This window comes from Rhea americana, unplaced genomic scaffold (genome assembly GCF_003343005.1).
Source record: "Rhea americana isolate MKP2758 unplaced genomic scaffold, rheAme1 scaffold_374, whole genome shotgun sequence".
In the NCBI taxonomy this organism is placed as follows: domain Eukaryota; kingdom Metazoa; phylum Chordata; class Aves; order Rheiformes; family Rheidae; genus Rhea; species Rhea americana.
Window position 1 is genome coordinate 295955 of NW_028186506.1, and position 20220 is coordinate 316174.

At 43.2% G+C, this 20220-nt stretch overlaps 1 protein-coding gene across 1 annotated transcript in view; it reads left to right on the forward strand.

Annotated features, from left to right (window-relative positions):
* Nucleotides 1–20220, forward strand: part of SKAP1 (src kinase associated phosphoprotein 1) — a 155164-nt gene that overhangs the window by 16735 nt on the left and 118209 nt on the right. Inside the window, exons 3-4 of the mRNA XM_085313027.1 lie at nt 1062–1087; nt 15334–15450. Coding sequence (XP_085169153.1) covers nt 1062–1087; nt 15334–15450 — 143 coding nt within the window. The remainder of the gene's footprint in view (nt 1–1061; nt 1088–15333; nt 15451–20220) is intronic.

A 20220-nucleotide genomic window follows, 5' to 3' on the forward strand; every position in this document is an offset into this window, starting at 1 on the left:
GTCTGCATACGAATGCTTGGCCCACTTAACAGAAATACTGTATGTATGATTGGACGTGCTTTTGAGCTACTTGTTGGGCAAAGAACGGGACTCAGTTGAGGGGCCTGGGAATGAAGCACGGACTGAATAAACTATCTGGGCAGGTAACTCCTGCTCTGATAGATATGACACAGGGTTATTTCTTGAGCTGGGTTACATCTGGCAGTCCACCAGCCTCTACCTGTTTAATGCTTTACTCTTATGTGTTCTGTGCCCRACTGCTTGTCCCCCTGTAACTGCCAAGTGTCCAGCACTCGAGGCTTTTAGATGCTATCATAGGATGAGTAGGTWGTATGGTATGACAACATGCATCCTGCAAGCTTTCATCTATGTGGTTCTGCAGGGGAAGTTTACAGTCTTGGCTCTGTGACCTTCCTATGCTGCTAAATGAGTACGTCCACCAGATGAAGGAGAATTTCCAGCTGGATGGAGAAGTTTGCAAACCAGAGCAATACACAGCTGGCATATAAGGAAGGCTAGGAAGGATGAGTAAAGGAATGAGAAAATACAGAGGGAAGATGCTAAAGCAGGTCAGGATATCTTTGTGCAAGTGTTTTGAATTTCTTGATGACCTACTTTCACAAAAGTTGCAGACGGTTGGTTTCTGCAAACAGAGTGCTGTGATATGGGCAGTGTGCATACTTCCCTCTGCAATGGTTTTGCTGTAARGAAGGTGTGAGATGAAGTTAAGACTGCAAAGGCCATATAAGCCTCCTTTTTGAGGAAGAGACCTGTTCTTATGAAAGAAAATTGGGCATTTTTGTGACTCACAAAGAAGGGAAGATCTGATTAGTAAAAAGGTTTCTGTAGGTAGCGGGGTATGTCATAGGGGCAAGCTAGCATCTGTAGGACTTATATTGCCTCTTGAGGCTTCTTGCACAAAATATATGTTTTGACCATTTGCTGGATTTCCAGCAGCATGTCTAATATAATTCACCCAGCTGTCACTTATTCATCAGGCTGGAACAAATCATTAAGAAAATAACGCGTGCTTATACCTGTCTTTTTTTTTTGTCTTTTAGGTATCACTTGGAATTTCTGCCCCGAAGTGAGTACAGCATGATGGGGAAAGAGGGTACTTTCTCACTGTCATTATGAGCTTGGGGAGCAGGGAAGGACTGGTTTTATGTGGTGTTTCCTGTGTAAAATCAGCTGAAAGAGCTTGAATTGAATATATAGTTGTGCATGATACGTCTTAGGGCTGGAATGGGGCAAAGCCATAGTAGGCTATAGTGGGAGTTCAGGTTAGCACTCCTCCTGGGTAACAGGAGTTAATTTACTCCCAAGACTAAGGAGAAATTAAACAAAAATGTGTGGTGCTAACGTAGGCCTCTCCAAAAGAGTACTTATAGGAAAGCTTTCTACAAAACTTCTGGTCTCCAGAAAATCCTTAAAGTTCAGAAATGGCAGTATATTCCAGCAGTTAGGGCTACTGACTTGGGAGCAGAGACTATCTGTATCTCTGGATAAACTTCTGCAAGCTGTTTCCAGTCATCATTATTTCTGTATTAACCCCAGCTTGAAACTGAATCCTTGTCTCCAGGTGTAGACAAACAGTCAGGTAGTAAATTTTTCAGGACTGTGGCCATCCCTTGTTATGWCTGTTAGTGACATGAGAGATTCTGGTTGTGACTTTGATCTTTATTTCTACAATAATGCAGGTGATGATTTAAACTTTCCMGAGGGCCTGCAGGTTGAGAGCCCTTTCAAGGGTTACTTCTGCATATCCAGGACAATCGATGGATGTGTCTTCCCTTAGAGCTGACCTTGGAGCTCCTTTTACTCTGCACTGAATCCATGCAGTCCAGCTCCRATTCTTGAGCTGGAGCACTGAGCACAACCAGGCCTTAGATAACGTGCGGTTCTGTGGGTTCTTTCTTTTTCTTCAAACTAAGATTGTGATATGTGAGTACAAACAGAAGGATCTGCCAGTGCTCAAACAAGATGGGAGCTGGAGCCATCATAAAAATCCTTGCGAGTGTTCCAACTCAGCTAATCCTTCATTTACTCCAGAAATAAATTCCAGTATGTTACCTCCTCGATCAGGGCCCGCTTCCAGCACATCCTGTCTGTCTGGCAGCACAGAAATGTCAGAAATGCAGCAGCATTGCAATTCCCACTAGAGCAGTGTTATCACATTTTAATATGAGCCTCAGTGCAGCCTCGGTGCTTCTAATTGCTTTCAAACCATTGTTTTCATGCATTTGGTTGATGAACTCAGCATCTGGCATCATTTGAGAAAGTACAACAGACAGCTGTGTTCAAAATTAAGAAAAAGTGAGAGGCTTCRAATGCATAAAAGGGCTCAAAATTAGATTTTTTTTAAAAAAAAAATTGAAAGTTCTTACAATTTAAAGGGTAGAGGAGGGATCCTTTTGTTCTTTTGAGATATTCTGTGTTTTACGGAGTTAGAAGCCTAAGTAATATTAGGAAGGTTGGTTTGTAGAACTRTGTATAGATTTGTAAATGAATTGAAGTGCCCAGCTCACTTAAACACTTGCTAGGAATCACTGTACAAGTACCTGGGTCTTTGGGTATGCAGATTTCTCCAAACTTGTTCCTAGATCATCAGAAAAGCTGCTCTTATCCTGAAAAAACATATTAAGGAAGCAGGACAYCTTGGATGTTAAGAGGGGCTTGGGCATCACTTTGAGAGCCCCAGTTTGTTTATGATGCCCTGCTGGGGGAAGGAGAGATGGAGACAAGAACCTGGTGCTAGTTGAATGGAAAGGAGTCAGAAAGCTACAATGTAGTATTTAGTTTAAAGAAAAAAACAGTAACTTGAGTGCCTGGATGCGTGGGTAAGAGGATCACAAAAAGCAGGAGTAAATTAGCTGCTTAGCTGTACTGCCAGYGCACTTAAATAACAGACTGAGATGCAGAAAGGAAAGGGCTTCTTCTGAAAAGATTTGGGGTTTTCTTTGAAAGACATCTTGTAAACAGCCTTTCTAAAGAGGGTAAGTAAAACTTGTGACCACGACTGTTTTTGATATAAATTTCTCCTTCCTGGAAGATTTGGAATAGGAATGTGGGTCTTGTATTGATAGATCAGGTAGACCAGGCCAATTCTGGCAAGATGTAACTGAACGGTGTAAGATTTGTGGGATGAGTTGCCATGCCTAATTCATATGCGCCGAGTGATGTTGTTGACTGTAGTGTACAGCTATACCTTATTTTTTCCCTTGTTTGAACAGAGCAAAGGGTGACCCATTTCCTTCTGCAGGAGGGCTGGCGGCCTGTGTGTAGCGTTTTGTACGCTTAATACACTGGATATGTGCATACCCTTGCTATCTTGCRGAAGCCTCCTCTTTGTGGAAATGGAACTAAGGGAAGTTGACAGAGGAAAATATTCATGAGATCTGGGTCGATTTTACTTCTCCCCTGCTGTTTCTGTCTCTTCTTACAATTTGGTGCAGGGGAAATGTTCTGCAACAGCTTTAGTTCAGCAGAAATGAACGGTCTGAGGGAGCGGCAGCAGGCTGTTCTAGGGTACTGCAAGGGGATTTAGGATTAAATAGGAGGAGGAGGAAAGAAGAGATGGTTATTTGGGAAGAGAAGTGAGGGATGAGGAGCAATGTAAAAGGAAGGATTAAAAAAAAAGAAAGGTGGTTGTGTGGCTAAATAGGGAGGGGAGCTTTGAATCAGTGTTGAAAGTTCTGGTTTTGGCTCTGCTGTAATGTCACTTTGCACCAAGTAACGTTATTTTCACTAGTTTTTTCATTTTCCCTAGACCCAAAAGGTGTATGGAGATGGGCAAGTACGAGAAGACAATGTGGCCATTGGTAGAACTGAATTGGTTTAAATCCTTGTTTATAAAGTGCTTTGAGATCCTTGAGTGCAAAGGTCACTCTGAAATACTCTGTGCTCGAAGACATAGGGTTTCAGGGATGGTGAAAATCTAGCTCTGCCCATCCCACTGAAGGCTCCAACTTGGAGCTAATGAAAAAAATGTGCCTCCAAATCCTCTTCTAGTATCTGTGCCTCCGTGCTACATGGGTGTCCCTTTGCTATGGGTTTGCACGGAAAACTCAACTTCCAAGGACTCATTCCCACTAGAAAAATAAACATAAAGTTAATGCTGTTGCTGACAATAACTTTTAACTTTTCTTTAAGAAAACAGATGAACAACTGAACAGGTGAATAAAAAAAGATTTATTTTCATTGAGCTTGCAATAACTTTTTTGTCTTCCTATCAAAAATTAATTCCAGACAGTTTTGTTTGAAGTGCTATGTGGGTATCTTCTGATAGCAATGTCCCCTGAAGTATTCATAAATAGTCAAAACATGTTAGAGAACAAGGATTATTCTTCCTTTCTTAAGTTTAGGAAAACTGAGGATCAAGGAATATGCCTAAGGCAGCACAGAATCTACAATTGCATCCAGGAATTGAGTCCAGATCTCCTGGCTCTCCTTGCTCGGTGCCTTAACTACAAAAACGGCCTCCTTGAAGCTGGGAGAGAAAATTACAACAGTATAGCAAGGAGGTGGGGGTAGGGGATGAGCTAGGCTAAAACATGGCTTAATAGGGAGCCTTCATGTCCCATAAAAGGATTAAGTAAGTAACACYGTGGAAAGTCTTAGTAGGCCACTTATCTTATAGTATACACTATTTAGATGAAGTGTGTATCGTTTTACCTCTGTTGGCCCTACTTACTTTGGCTCGGATGCATGGTATTTCGTGGGTCGCCGGTTGTTCACGGGGTTGGATGTCGCAGCAGTGCATGAGGTATGTATACCCGAGGCACGCGTGCAGTTTTCTTTCATTAACTGGCATCATACAAAGGCTTCAAGTGTTAGATTTATGAAGTAGCTTTTCTATATAAAGCCTCAAATCTATTGAATTGAACTGAAGCGGAGCTGGATGGGAGACGGAACTGTGCATTTCCCTAAGCCACTGCTCCCTAGTATTGCATATTTGGTTCATGTAGTTATGACAAGTACAAGTAGCAAATCATTAAAGCAGCAGAAACACCATCTTTACTGTAAGGATCCCCTTTGAAGCTGAGGCAGAGTGTTCCTGAATTAATGGAGTGCATAGTGATTTTACTAAGTTTTATTTATAAAAAAAACCCTTCTTTGCATGCATGCCAAGAGACTCTAGCTCAGTGGTAAGCAGGGTTCATACACAGAAACCTAGTCTAGATTTATGATGTGTTTGAAAACGCAAGGGAAAAAATATTGAATTGACAATATTTGTAACATATTGTTAAAATATCTATTCTATCGCCATGCGTGGAATTTTCCTGCTTTATAAACATGAGTGCCAGTTACAAACCTTGAAATGTCATAACACACAGAGACAAAAAGAAAACAARAAAACTTTTGTTAGAATGCTTTCTAAAGTCCAAGATGTGTTTGGGTGGTATGTGGAACAGGGTTAATTAATGAAAAATAAAATATAAACAAAGGCATATGTTCTTTAACTTAAAAAAAGAAAAGCTTTAATATCAACATCCCTGACAGCTCCCTTTATCAGCAATGAAGCTTTGCTTCCTGCAGCTCTGAGCGTGCAGTTCTTTGCCTCTGTGTATGTATTATGTTTTGGGCAAACTAATCTAAATAGAGACAGTATTTTTTGCAGTAAAATCCCTCCTGTTCGGTAGTTTTGCAAACCCTGAGCAGCTGCACAGCTTTGCTTTTACATGTACTTATAAATTATTCTGCTACCTAAGGAATCATGCACAAATTTTGGAGGCAAGCAACTATTATAGGAAAAAAATAGAATATTCCGCTTGGAAAATGTTGTATGTAGGAGGTGAGTGTCTGTGCTGTGAGAAGGGCTGTATGGAGGTGCATTTACATTTTTATTTAMATATGTACGTATGTACAATTTTAAAACTGTTGCTATTGCATTTCAGGTGTTCAAAGAAAACACATTTCCCCCCCCCCCCAGACACAAATAGAGCAAGTTTAAAAAGAAAATCCTTACTTCTGTTGATCCGTTAGACTAGGTAAAGTTTGAGTTTTTAGAGGTTATTCCAGCTAGAAAGAGGAATTGGCACTGGGAGTTCAGTGTCTCTGGGAGCAGACAGACTTTCTTACGACAGTTACCTGTTTTAGGTTCAAGCGGGTTTTCACAAGGAGGCTGTTTCTTGCCTGTCTTCACTCTTCTGCCTCCCTGCCCTCCACCTGGCCTGGGAGCGCCCGCGCGGGGCTGCCCCCAGGACGCGCAGCGCTCCTCCGGCACGAAGAGCATCGCGATGCCGCCGAGCGCTCGCGGCCAGCCTTGTCCCAGAGCAGACTTGGACAGAGTCGCTGCACCCAGACTGTTCCAGCGAGCAGCTTTGAATTTGTGTTGGACAGGAATCTGTTTAGCTGGTTGGGTCAAGAGCTCACAGTAATTAATGGGGAGATACTTACACCTGATTGAAATTAATATTGCTGTATCACAAGGAAAAATAAAAGGTTTCCCTTCACTTCTTTAAAGTGTTAGGCAATTTGCTTATTTTTTCTCTGTCTGGATGTGTTCGTTGCATGAAATTGAATGGGGGGGAAAAAGTTGCCAAAAGCAAATGTGTATTCAGTTAAAAACTCAGGCTTATTATCAGTTTGCTGTGGAGCCAGGAAATGATGGTCAGAACTCATGGTAGGATTGAAAGACCAAGTAATAACTAGCAGTTAGGGTGGGTTTTTCTGTAGCTGACATCAAAACTCTCATGACCTTTATTGAGGAAAAACTAGGTTAATGAGAGCTTTTGAACTCTTTTTAAACAGCACATTGATTTAAAACTCTACAAACTTAGGGAAAGTTCCTGGTTTGGATTACTAGATGCTTCTCAGATCTCTACTTCATTAATCAAAAAGTGTTCAAGTTACTGAGTTACTCATAGCTCTTTTGAAATCCATCTGAATTGTAAGACTTTGGGACTGAAATTGTCCTCTTTGTTCATATTTATGCGAGGTGCCTTACCTCCCTTCCTGCAGAAGTTTGCAGCATACCAGAGTTAAGAATAAAGCAATGTACCGTAAAGTGGAAGGTATAAAAATGTCAATAAAGATGCTAAATATACAGCAGTTTGGGGAGCTTCAGTAAGTTAAATATTAACAAGTTCTATTGCTCTCACTTTGGTCAGTTAATAAAATACTCTAATTATTAGATTGTCTAAATTGCCTGATGTGCAGCTTTGGAGATAGAGCCTTCTCAAATGAACCCTCTGTGCTTTCTGAACTTGTTTGGGTAATAGGAATGTGCTGCAGCTTTCTCTTTATAAAGAAATCTCAGGGGTTATTGCAATGTGCTTAGGTGAACACACAGCCCGAGCGTTGCTTTGTGCTCACGCAGAGTGGAAGAGCGTTCAAGAAATTGCTCCCCTGGGAGTACGAGTGTTCGCATATACCATCACCTGCGCTTCTCGCAGCAGAGACCACTTGTGGAAGGAGAGGGTTTGCTGCTGGAGAAAAGGGATGCAAATCCCCTGTTCTGGCCCTTAATGGGTCTCTGAGACCTCAGGAAAAAGAGGGTCCTGTATAGGTCTGAGCCCAGCTAGAGATTGCTGGTAGGAAAATTAGTGCCTTCTATTAGCGTGTCCTTTACTCAGCATGGGAATGGGGCTGGGAATGCAGCACTGAATCCTGGCTCGTAGCTTTTCAAAGTCTTCAGTTTGCTCAGATCTGGAGTTCTGAGTCACTTTCCCCCTCCTCTCTGCAGGGATTTCTGTGCTGCATTGGTTTGTAGAGCACCAACCCCATAGAAATCATCTGTAAAGCAGTAATTCAGCCCTTTAAGCCTTCATCCTGAAACAGAACTGTAAAATAATCCTTTGCATTATCATAAATGCCTAATGGGCATCTCCTCCAATCCCTAGAGTGCTTATCATTCTGGAATAGGCTGTAGGCGCTTGTCTTTGCATTCACYGTTCATGCTTTTWTTTTTTTATTTTTTTTAACAGTGAAAATTGCTGTAGATACGGGCAAGACAGCCTCCTTGTGTCTTGTCATTGGAATATGCTTGCTAAACTCCTGCTCCCTGGTGGGTTAGTTCTGTTTATTCCTTGTTTGCTTGGAAGAGTTTTGGATAAAAAAATAGCTGAGCCTACTAATGCTGCAATGGACATTACTCAAAATATAATTTGGCCTCTAGTTTCATCTTTGGTACTGATGTTGACATCTTTTTAGATCCCAAGTTGTATTTGCAGAACTGTGTTGTAAATTATTGCATTGCACAAGCCAGAGGCCCAGCTTCTCCGATGCTGTTTTGCTGTCTTTCTAGCTGAGTTGGGATTTCAGAAGATGAACCAAAGTGCAGATATGTGTTCTTGTGCCTCAGTTTCCCCATTCTTAAAATGAAGACTTGGTCTCTTCCAAGAGGCTCACGAGGAGTAATATATTACTGGACAGAAATATGAACTGCTTGCTTTCAGCTGATTTTGCTCATTTTGGATGGGCTTTGTATTTCACTGATATGTTACTAGGTTATAAATGAAAGAATAAATCTTGTTTACTTGTTTACATCCCGTGGGAGTTTTCTGCTTTGCAGGGTTTCATGCTTGTTTCTAGCAAGACTGAAGTGTGCTGTGTCCCCCGTCAGGCAGCTGCTGCCGGTGGCTGCTGCCCGCTTGAGAGGCAGAACAGGCAGTGGCTGGGCTGAAAAGGTGCCAAGGGCTGGGGGAGGGAGGGAGCAGAAGGGAAGAAAAGGAAGGGAAGAAAAACTGGAGAGGAGAGCTCAGCTGAGGAGGGTCAAGAGGGGCTGGCATGGGAATAGAAAATAAGGACTTAATAGAGCTGCAATGTGAGCTTAACTTCAGTTTTGTGATGGATTTGGGGAGCATAGCTAGGCCCCCAAATTTAGTGGAAATTTAGGCTCATAGGAGTGAGCTTTGTCTTAGAGAAGCTCAGTCTAAGAACTAACTCAGACAAGRCTTGCAAGTGACACGTTTCTGTGTCTTTTTTGGGGGGTGGAGGGAGTTGGATTTGTGGATTTGGAGGGTGGATTTGTTTCACTTTTTCTTCTTGTTTAGAAATAAACCTCAAATCAGTTGTGGGAAGGTTTGGGGTTGAATGCCTGCATATCAGGTTTAAAGGTTTGAATTTAAAACTTGCAGGCTACTCTATTTCATGTAGTCACAAAGTTTCTTTACCATATGACAGAGAGGAAAAACAATTTAACCCCAGCCTGCCCTGAGCTTCCCAGCCTTCTTTGCCTTTATTCAGTCAAATCTGAGACTTGGAAAACTTGAATTGCTTTCAATTAAGAAATCAAAATCCTACAAAGCGTTTGAGTATTTATTTTCTCCCCTGCCGCTTATAACAAGGGTTTCATTTTGCGTCCCAGGTAGAAAGACGGGACACGTCTCCCTTCACGCTTTAGGAAGGCTGCTGTCACTGCTGTGTTGCCTGGCTCCTGCCTGCTTGGCTTTATTAATCCTAGGAAGTTTGTTGCCTTTCTCCTCCCCTCAGCCTATGAGCGGGTTAAGACGTGGCTGGCAGCGTGCGCAGGGTTTCGTGGCTGTGCATCCCCAGTCCGATGCTGCGCGCTGCAGCCCGACCTGCTGGGCACACTGGATCATTGCATCCCCCAAATCTGCGGCGGAGGAGAGGCCGCGTGGGGCTCGCCGCCAGCAGCGCCAGCGCTGCAGCGGTGAGCCTTCTGCAAAAGTGCTTTCCACTTTCTTGTTGGTCTTGAACATAAGTGGCATTTTTAGTGGACCATTAATTTGTTTTTACTACMTGTAATTAGCAAAAAGCTAGGTAGTGAGTGAACAAAATTAGTCTTGGACTGGATTCACTTGTCAGCTGGCCAAGACCTGTTTGGGTCGACACTTTTAAAACAATGATAAATGGGCTGCTCCTGTGCGAGAGGAGGTCCCTCACTTTGCTTTTGACCCTCATGCCATGAGGTAGCCTGCTCTGCTGATAAAACACAGTGTAAGCAGAGGTGGGTCCTGCGCTCGCTGCGGCCTTGTTTACATCGCGAGCCAGGGACAAAGTTATTCTGCCTCTGTGCATAGTCTTCCCCTCCAAACAAATATTTATTAAGTAGGACGAACGTTGTGAGAGCTGTAGATACAAATTTTTATTCTTTGTAATTTGTTAATGTAGTTCTAATAATACTTCTGCTGGTATAGCTTAGGGAGAGGGGGAAGGATGTGTATGCATGTTAGTGATGCAAAACAAAAAAGAAGGCATGGGATTTTCAGGCAGATGTGATGTTACCCAGGCGCTATAAGGAGGAATTCAGAAGTCTGTGTGAAGAAGGTGCGAAAAACCTGCATCCACCAAAACCCCAGCTATTCATGTATTAATCACGGGGGCTAACCACACAAATCCAAATGGGCACTTAAGAGCTGATGAAGCCTTTAAGGCATTCAACAAAGAAACATCATACATTTTCTAGCACATAAATGTGTTTAAGAAGGTATATAATTTATAATGGCAATGTTGACAGAACTTTAACTGCAACATTACAAATGCTAAACTATAATATATTTACATATGAGCAGTACTTACTGTGTGGGCGCGTCTCTGTTGATGTGTTTCCATGTGATACTCCATAATTTCAGCRAGTGATTGGAGTAAGGGATATTAAGCCATAGTATTGGTAATACTTTTACTGCTCTGCTTTGGGAAATGCATTACTGCTAAATTAATCCCTGAAAACCTAGAGATATTAACACTGTCAAGCATGAAGGCAGATGGGATTTGGATCAGAGACCTTTATTTGTAGTATGATACTAAGGAGTCATTACTTTAAAGCAGGAACTTTGTTTCCTTGAATATTAAGTGGAGTTGGGGATTTTACTTCCGCTTTGGCATGAACTAGCTTATCATAAAAGCATAAATGGAACTTGCTTGGTATTGATTTTTTTCTTATGATCTAAAAAGATGCTTAATAAAACTCTAGGTGCCTAGACAGAGACCTTCACTGAATGCAAAGCAAGCTTAATTATAGTTTCCTTAACAAGCTACTGGAGATGATTTACCCACCCCCAACCCCTCCAAACTCTTTCACCTATTTAGACTGTTTCTCTTCCTGTGAGTGCCAGGATGGATGATTTTTTTTTCTCCTTGACAGGCAAACTGCAATTTAAAGAAAGGAGGGGTTCTTTGCCAGTTTTTATGTGGGAAGAATTTGGTCTTGATTTTTGAGGTCTCAATAAGGGATTCTACACTTAAAATGGAGCTACTGTCACTCTCCCCAGGGTGCAGAAAGCAAGATGGGGGCAGAACGTGAGATGGGCACAGAGGCATTTTTTGATGCTGTGCAATAGCRTTGTAGCAAAACTAGCACCAGAACTGAGGGTTTTTTAGCTCTTATCCTCAGACCTGTCTTCTGCCAGGCCCTGCCTCTGCTCTGGCATAGTTGCAGGACTCCAAGGCAAGTACAAATGGTAGGTTGGGATTATTCCTTTCTTGTGGAGAGCTGCGTTTGCTGCATTCGGTTGTGGAGAGGGGAGTAAAAGCATGGTCCCTAGCCGTAGTGACTCGCTGTTCGTTTCCAGTAGGCCCTGCTTGTGCTGTTCTGGTCTCTTGCTATTGCTTAATTGGGTTCTTTGCATTCTCACTAACTTCTTTGCATTATAYGTAGCTGTATAACATACTCTTCCCATGTGCTGTGCAAGAATGAGCTTCAAGTGAGTCTCTGTCAGATCTGAGCAGTTAAAAGACCATCGACCATCTCTCCCCCAAAGGCAGAGGCTCTACCAGAAGCTGCGTGTCTGCCCAGCTCATATGATTTCGATGGGCTGCCTGCAGGGACCCCRTAGCTGATGGCAACCTGAACAAACAGGCCTCTGTCCAAAGTCACTGTGGTCTGAACTGCTACTGCCTCTCCTGCTGGAGATGCTYCTGTCACCAGAGATGCAATCCATCCCCTCCCCAGTTTGCTTGGAGTTGATATGCATAAAGCATGATATCAGTGCTAATCACACACCACTCCTTCAAGCCCCTCTTTCTGCTGCATGCAATAAACACTTTCTGCAGAAAATGCCAGCCAATATTTGGTATGATTTCATTTCTCYTTCTGTGCCACAAGTGTCATGGAGCAAGAAAGCGGAGTATTCAGCACACTCGTGGTAGCTAGATAGCGCCAGAGGAGGCCCTGGATGAGGTGTAAGCCCAAGAAAACCTCTTGCTCTTTTCCTTAGAATCAATCTTGCTTTTGTTCATGCTCCAAGGAGTGACAAGGTGGGGAATTTTGCTGAGAATTTGAGTAGGAAGAAAGAGCAGCTTTGCGTCAGGTGCAGGGTAATTATTTGCTGGGGTTCTGTGCTATTTGGTTTTTATTCCCTGTGTTTTCATTAAAAGCTAATGAGTTTTTTCTTCATTGAGAACAATAGCTTGGCCGCTGACAAGTTGTTGGTTATTTTTTCTGCTTGGACTCAACTAGCTGTTGCTGCTCCATAAACTTTATGGAGAAGTGGATTAAAGCACAAGAAGTTTTTTTCTTGTAATATAAATTGAGATAGAAAGGAAATAGGTTTTGTTTTAAGTAGCTATGTTGTAGAGTTTTTTTTTTTTTTTTTTTTTTTTTTGTTAATCTTTTTTGGGGGTTGAATCTCAAGGCAGTGTTTGGTCCTAAAGCAAACAAAATGCTTTTGTATTGATTTGTATTGTCATGCTGCATACAACGCAGATTCCCACAGTGCTTGGCATGATACATGTATGTACATATTGTTGTCTGTGCATATTTGAGTGGGTTATACTGTATGACTGCACACATGTGAAAATCCAGTTTCCATTCCCATGTGGGGAATGTGAACCAGTAGCAAGAAAGAATATATCTGTGTTGACAACCCCTCTGTAAGTTGTCTCATGATATAATGCTGCCTGGGAAATACATTACCAGAACAGACCATGACTTGATTCTTCCACGTGCTTTATGGGAGGAACAGCTACTCCTGCTGTTAAAGCCAGTGACTTATTCTTGCAAGCAACTTTCATGATCGGGCCCTTGCTCTTGTTCCAAATGGYTTACTGCATGCATGCATGGATGCGCGATCCGTTCCTCTCCAGCGAGACGCCTGTGCTGTGCCATGCTGCCTCCTGCTATTCGGAAACCATAAACAGTTTGCTCATTATCGCAATAATGCTGCACCTGTATCTCGTTATAAGGCAACACCTGTTACCTTGATGTTTGTTTGAAAAGCCTGTTTTTCTTAATACCATGCAGTTTGGTTGAAAGAAAATGTTCTTTTAACACATCAGGGCTGAATGGGCTCACAGAAACTGTCTTAAAATGCTGGCATCTTCACATCACTGCAGATAGTCAGGCCCGCAACGCTGCAGCACAGCACTTGGGAAGACTCCTCATTAGGATGAAAGCTGCGTTTTGCCTATGACAATGAGCTGTTGCTGTTTGGTAGCAGCTTTTTATATAGACTTCTAGAACCTTTTTATTCGAGGATCTCAAAAGTGCTACAGTAAAATAAGGAAGAAACAGCCCCTTGTCACACACAACTGAGCAAAGCACAGCAACGACATAGCCAAGGTCAGTCGGTCAGAGGTTTGCTTGTGGATGCGCTCGACTTGCCAGACTCTGTCCAGTGGAGGAGAGGATTTCAGTCTCTGCTTTTTAACCCCTGTTTTTTGAGGGAGGTGCACRTATTCCAGTTTGTTGTGAAAGCATAGATAAGCTTGCTTTCTTGCTCGTTCTTGATGGCTTAGAAGTAGTCTGTGGAAAGGGGCCTGCTGCAGTGCCCACTCTGCTTGCTGTCTGATCTTAAAGGAGGAATCAAAGTCTGCCTGTTTGTGCCCTGGGAACTATAGTTTCCTCTGTGAAGGAGAGATCTGTAATGCAGATACTGAATGATGCAGTTCCTAAATGAAATGCAGAAAATATTTCCTTCCTTCTTTCTCTTGAATCAGGTGTTACCATTTGCATGCTTACTGGAAGCAAGTGAGCATGGAATTAGCAAAAGTCCTGATTATAACATGCTACTTCTTGGCCTTTTCTTCTATTAGGGAAGTTGTACAGGCTGAAAGGACAGACTGCCAAGAGCCACTCTGTTCTACCACTGACCSCCACTGGCCTTTGGTAAATCTTTTGAAGCCAAATTTTCAGTTCAGTTTTTCAAGGCTTTTCAGTTTATAATAATCAGCCGATTATCATAGTGTCTGGCACCCAGTGTGGCCTTTTGGGGGATCTGATCTGTGGGAGGAGAGTTTGTGTGTGCTACACTCTTCGTGGCCAGGTCATCGCTTTTGGAGAAGAACTGGMGTTTTCTTGAAAATCTGTGCTTGAATGTGTGCGTTGGGGTCTCTGAGAACTTCGTGCTCAGACAAATCAGGACAAGGTTGCRACCTGGGATGTTGAAAATAAAACCTCCAGAACGTTATATCACATCTTTCTTCAACTGCAGACTTTTTGGGGCCTCCACTGTGTTTCTTGGTGGTGGTGGGGAAATGAGTGCTGCAACCCTCTGCTCAGGGCCTTAGTACCCTTTCAACAGCACCTAGTTTCAGCTGTGGGACGCAGTCCATTTGTTTGCTGAGATAAAACTTGTTTGGAACTTAGTGTTTGAGCACAATTAAAATCAGCTGAAAACCCACCTTTCTTGCTGTTTGTTGTGTGCTGAATGAATAAGCAGCTGTCTTTGCCTCCCTTATCAGCAGTCTGGGRTTGTGTGTATTCAGGAAACGTAGGGCAAAAGCTTGAAAGACCAGTCTTCTGCAGTGTTCAGGCTGAGCAGTATCTTCTGCAGGTAGACTAGTTGCACTTCATTTATACTAAAGTTCAGTATCAGTGTCTGACACTGTAGTGTCTAACTGCCTTTTGCATAAACCCTAGTATTAGTAGAAAAATCCCTAGCAAAATGTCTGTTCACAGAAAAATGCAATGAAACATCCAGCGTGAGGAGGCGATAGCGCCTGCCTCCACACACAGCTATTGCCTCCCTTAAYTTGTACGTGACTGTCTGCCATGACAGAGAATCATTCCCTCCCCAACTGAWACTCTCAAACCTTTTTTCTTACACTATAGGAAGACTCTTCATCTTAGTGAAAAACAGTATAATCCTCCATTTTGTAGACGGCTGCTTTACCCAGTGGTCATGCACTAAGAGCAAGGAATTGAACATAGCTCTAGTATGTTGGCCCCAAGACTGATATTTGCAACCTTCTGCTTGTATGTTCTCCAAGTGCAAAGTCTGTACATACGCAGCATGAGCGTTCTTGGAGCATGAATATGCCTCTGTAGTCCTAAATGGTGAATCTGGCCTTATGCCCACAAAAGGGGTTTTGGAGAATACTTTAGTGAGAGGTTGGAACCAGCAGGAAATATGTTTCACTGTAGGCAGTAAGATTTGGGTTTGAGAATGTGTACTCTCCACTAAAATTAGGCTCTCCATTCCTTTCTAGGAGAGGATCTGCATGATGCTTGCTTTGGACGGGACAGTTCTGAGGAAAATCAGAGCTGGAGTTTGGCCCCTTCCATGACGTCTGACATTTCACTTTCATCAGACTTCCAGGACGAAGGTAAGTCATTGTTTTTTGAAGTCCTTGAGTGAAGTAGATGGAAAGGTAAGTGGAATTCAGTACTAYTTTTTGTTATCTTTCATTCATCTCATAAAGGTATTCTTTGCTTTTTTCATGCCTGGTATCTGCTTTATCAACCACTATAAAAATCTTATGGTGATCYTTCTAATGCTTGGGAATTTTGTACTTCCTCTTCTGGAGAGCATAGAAGTGCTCCAAAGTGTTGGATGTGAGCTGTCAGGCAGAGGCCAAGTGCATGTTCCAGAGCATTAAAYGTCAGCCTGGGTTTTTCTGGGCAAAAAGTTGCTTTGGTGCTCGCTTTGCTTGTGGGTGGTGGTTGGCACTGATGAATATGTGATATGCTATTCAAATTGAAGCCTACAGAGCTGAAACTGTTCTGATCTTCTCAGGGGTTATCTTCAGTCCCTTGTGAAGGCTTGACTGCTTTGGTCTCAGACCCTCATTCTCTCCCTTCCCACAGATCTTGTTTCTTCCTCTTCTTTCACTTCCCTTGCACTTCCTACCATGCTTTCTTTTTTTCACTCCTTGTCCTTCCTGTTTCAGTGCCTCCTCTTCTCTCTGCTCAACGTACTCTTTTATGTATACTCCCACTCTTGTTAGCGGATCAGTCAAGACCATGGAGAAATGAGGATTTGTTTGGGATGAGGCCATAAGAGCTGATGGGCACCGAGGTTAGCTTCCTCACAGTGTGGAGCACTAGGCGTATCTGCCATATGTATTGATTCAAGCTATAAAATGAATAGCTTCATTTAGGCTGGTTAGAGACAAGGTTGGTCTGATAGTTAGCAAGTGACTGCAGCAAGCAAAGAGGTGTGGAGTTTGGGACCGGTTGTTTTAAGGAATCTGTGTGTTCAGATATGATGCACTTATGCAGAGTGTGGATGGAGAATGTGTGACAAGGATAATGGATGTTGCACTAAATGGGACATGAAAGGGTGCTGAAGACCTCAAGCTTGGCCTCGTCAGGCAAGCAATGTCTTTATAAAATCTAGGGTTTCTCCTAGTATGTTTATTAAGCTTGTCTAAGGAGGTATTTGCTTTGCTAACTTTGAGTGGTGGTTTTTGGCAGCCCTAAGGGGCAGAGTTTGACATAACACTTGCAAGGTATGCAAACACTTGGCACCACTGGAAGTTTTCAGACACAGATGAAATGCCAGGCTTGATGGAAGGATGCCCAAATGGAAGAATGGCAAGGAGACTGATAACATAGAAAAACTATATATTACAAAAAGGAGGGGGGAAAGCTGACATTGAGACCAGTCACGTAAAAATGAGTTGTCGTTGGAAATTCGAACTGGTAAGAGTACTGAATATTTGTGTATCATAGTGTTGACTCTGTATGCGTTCATTTTGGATGAAAATTGAGCAATTTTGGCTGATGAAATTCAAACTGTTGGTAGTCTGAATTGGTAATATTGACAGTGGGGGAAGAGGCTTTTGGTCAAACCTTTTCTTTGCTCTGCCTTGATYTGTAGAGGCACCATCAGAATGAATTTTTCTGTGTCTGCCGCTGGAATGGATATGGATCATGTTGTGATTTCCTGTGGGGTTTGAATTTTTGTGATGACTTGCCATCAGTTTCCTTGTTTATTTGAGGAGATTGTTTTTTCTGTTTGCTTGGTTTTGTTTGCTTGGTTTTTTTCATAAAGCCCTTTATTTTAGATGACAGCAAACCTCATATGAAGGCTGGTCATATCCTCTACCTTTTCCTGGACCTGAGTGGTACCAGCCATATCATGTTCTCAAATCATGCTTTTGGATACATGGAATGCATTGCTAAGAGTCATGCATGTTAGGACTTAATGAGACATTGCCAGGCCTCATTCCTGCAGCTACCTCATATCTTCTCTTCATTCACACTAATTCTAAGGGAAATGGGGTCATGAATAGCATAGTCTCTAAGAAGTTGCTGCTCTCCTTAACTGTTACCTCTTGGTGAAACATGGCAATGTATCATTGCCGAAAGTGGCAAACTTGCTAGACCTCTGTGACTGATCCCAGCTCCCCAGCAGACACTGTGATGTTCTCCTGAGAGCTGGGCTCTAGCTGAACCTAGTGATGTTATGTGAAACTAGGAGCCAGGACACTTAAGAATCCCTTYGTGTTTTGATGTAGAGCCCTGGTGTGACCTGGGCAACCTATTCCAGGCAACATTTTCCTCAATGGGCTCTTGGTAAGACTCACAGCTTGTCTAGTAGGGAACTTGAAAGAAGGCACCATGATCTTATCTAAGAGTATGAAGTCAGTCAAATGAGAGTTTCAAATGTTACCACTTGGAAGTGGATGCAGCTGAAGTGTGCATCAAACAGTCTTGGTTTCTGAATTAGAACATTCTTTGGGGAAGATTAGCAAGCTTTAAGCTTGCACACACTGATTTTTCTCTCTTGAGTTTGCCTTGGCTTCCTGCAGTGGGAGCACCTTCACCTTTCTTGTGCCTCTCTTGCTTCCGCATGTTGTCTCTTGTCCTTTAGCCGGTTCCCGGTAGCAGGAACTCTGTTACCGTGTGTTAGCGTAGTGCCCAAACCATGATGGACCCTCAGGGTGCTGCTGTAATGCAGACAAGTGTCTGAGAACTGCTACTTTTCAGGCAGCACAGGTGGCTTGTGCATGGGGTAATCCATCGAACTGTGACCAGAAGAATAAATTGGCCAGTTTTAGGAACATACTCATCATTCCTGTGGCTTTTTTTCGATCTTAGTCCTGTTTTGCAACAACGAGGTTGTTTCCTTAGGCGTAGGCCCAAAGCAAACTGTTAAAGGCTGTTATCTGATGCCTCCTGATTTTTCCAAGTTTATTAATTCAAGACTTTAATGGAAGCAGATTTCTCTGGTTGAGATGATGCTTGCTTCTGCCTCTCCTTACCACAGGAAAAGGAGAAGAAGGGGAACACCGTGACTGTTCATTTTCATTTTGAACTGTCTTTTCCTTGCTTGATCTGAACTTCCCATGGGAATTTGACAGAACCTTGAAATTTGTCCCTGGTGGAGGGAGCAAGAGGGACTGTGCAAGTTGGGGATGACTTTACTCAATGAGCCATAGCCCTGTTCTATAGGATCGTCCCTAATGAGTGATTAAGAAGCTAATGTTTGTACTGTGCTGAGAGGCTGTGAAGCACTGTAAAAGAGCTAAGTACTATTATAATGATAAGTACTTCTGATGAGATGCTTCCCATGTAATGTATTCTGCTCAGACCACTTGAAGACTTTTAAAAATGTTTTGTCTTTTAAACTGGTAGATCACTTAATTTTTCAACRTCCATTGATTGAATGTTACCGTGTGAAGTGTAAGGTAGATACCATAGCTTCCCGAGGGGTAGGACTTGCACCTCTTAATATTGAGCTCTTCTGCTGGGAGGCAGTTTTGATTTTCCTGTAGCGCCTTAGCGGAGCTTCTGTCATTGCAAAGCATCTAATCTCTGGTGGGAAGCCAAGGCCTGAGCCAGGATCAGCGATTCACTGGTGTCGCGGTGAGATCACGCAGCGCTAGGGAGGTGACAGCYGCTGGGGGCCCGTCCCCGTGCCTGGCTGTCACCTGCACTGCCAGTGTTGCAGCAAAATAAGCACCAGTATGTTTTCTTTTATGTAATACAGGTGTACATTAGCTCTTGAAGGGCAGTATAACTCATAGTGACAGAAAGGTACTTTACGGATTCTGTTAGGCATGTTCTTCAGGGGAAGAAATCTTGCCTCTGGCTTCCAAGATTTTTCCATCATGTCAGCAGAGCAGTTTGGGCAAACATACTTATAGCTTGWTTAGTTTTGTGGGCTTGCATATGTGTATTTTTTAAAAATATGTAAGTACTGAGTGTCTTAAGAGGAAAAACAAATCCATTAGCAAAAAATTCCCCTTGCTTTCTAAAAATCTGCTAAAAATGGCTTTTATCTTAAAAGGTGGAGGGTGGTAGATGAGACGGTACTTCACTGCGCCCCAGTGGCTCTGGGGGGTGGAGGGGCAGATAAAATGAAACACGGTACTAAAGGTGAGGGGAACGTAGGTTTAKAACCTGTAAGGGGTGGTGGGTTTTTAACCCATCTGTGTCCTGGAGAGGCTGCATCTCCTTGCATTTGGCCTTCTATTACATATAACTGAGTAGGGAAGAGGTAAAATACGGAAGTTCTGTATGAATTATCCTCACAGAAGAGATCCTAGAGAGTCGGCCTGGAAATCCGGGGGGGATTCTCTGCAGTTCTTTCTGCAGCTCCTTGCCCTGTTCATCGCGGGCCTCCTCTCAGCCTCTGTGYGAGGCTGAACGTTTTCTTCCTCTCTTAGGGTGTAGTTTTCTCTTTAGTGGTGTGTTAGAGCGTGGATTCCCCGCTCTTTGGGGTGTGGGTGCTCTGGAGGATCTGTGCTTCCCTGCTGTTAGGTAGTCTTTGCATGTACCACTGCACCTGCTTTTTTTGTGTGCRCCCCCCCCACCTTCTTACCTCTTCTAAACTTTTAGTAATAAATTCCTAAATATGGACTTAATTGAAAGCCTGTTTATAGGCTGGACTCTCAAGCTGGAAGCCTGACTCTTAAGCGGCTCTTAGGCGGCGTTGCTTCGGCTCCGGGGGGCACGCGGGGGGCACCRCTGCTTTGGTGCAGGTGGGCACCCAGCGTGCAGTCCTGCGTAGCCCGGGTGGGCCTGCGGGGTGCAGGTGTGCGTGCACTGGCCTTGCGAGGAGGTGTGCGGCGCGGGTGCGTTGGGGCGGCCGGCAGATGTGCGAGGTGCAGTCAGTGTGGAGCAGGGCACGTGGGGGGGCGGGGTGC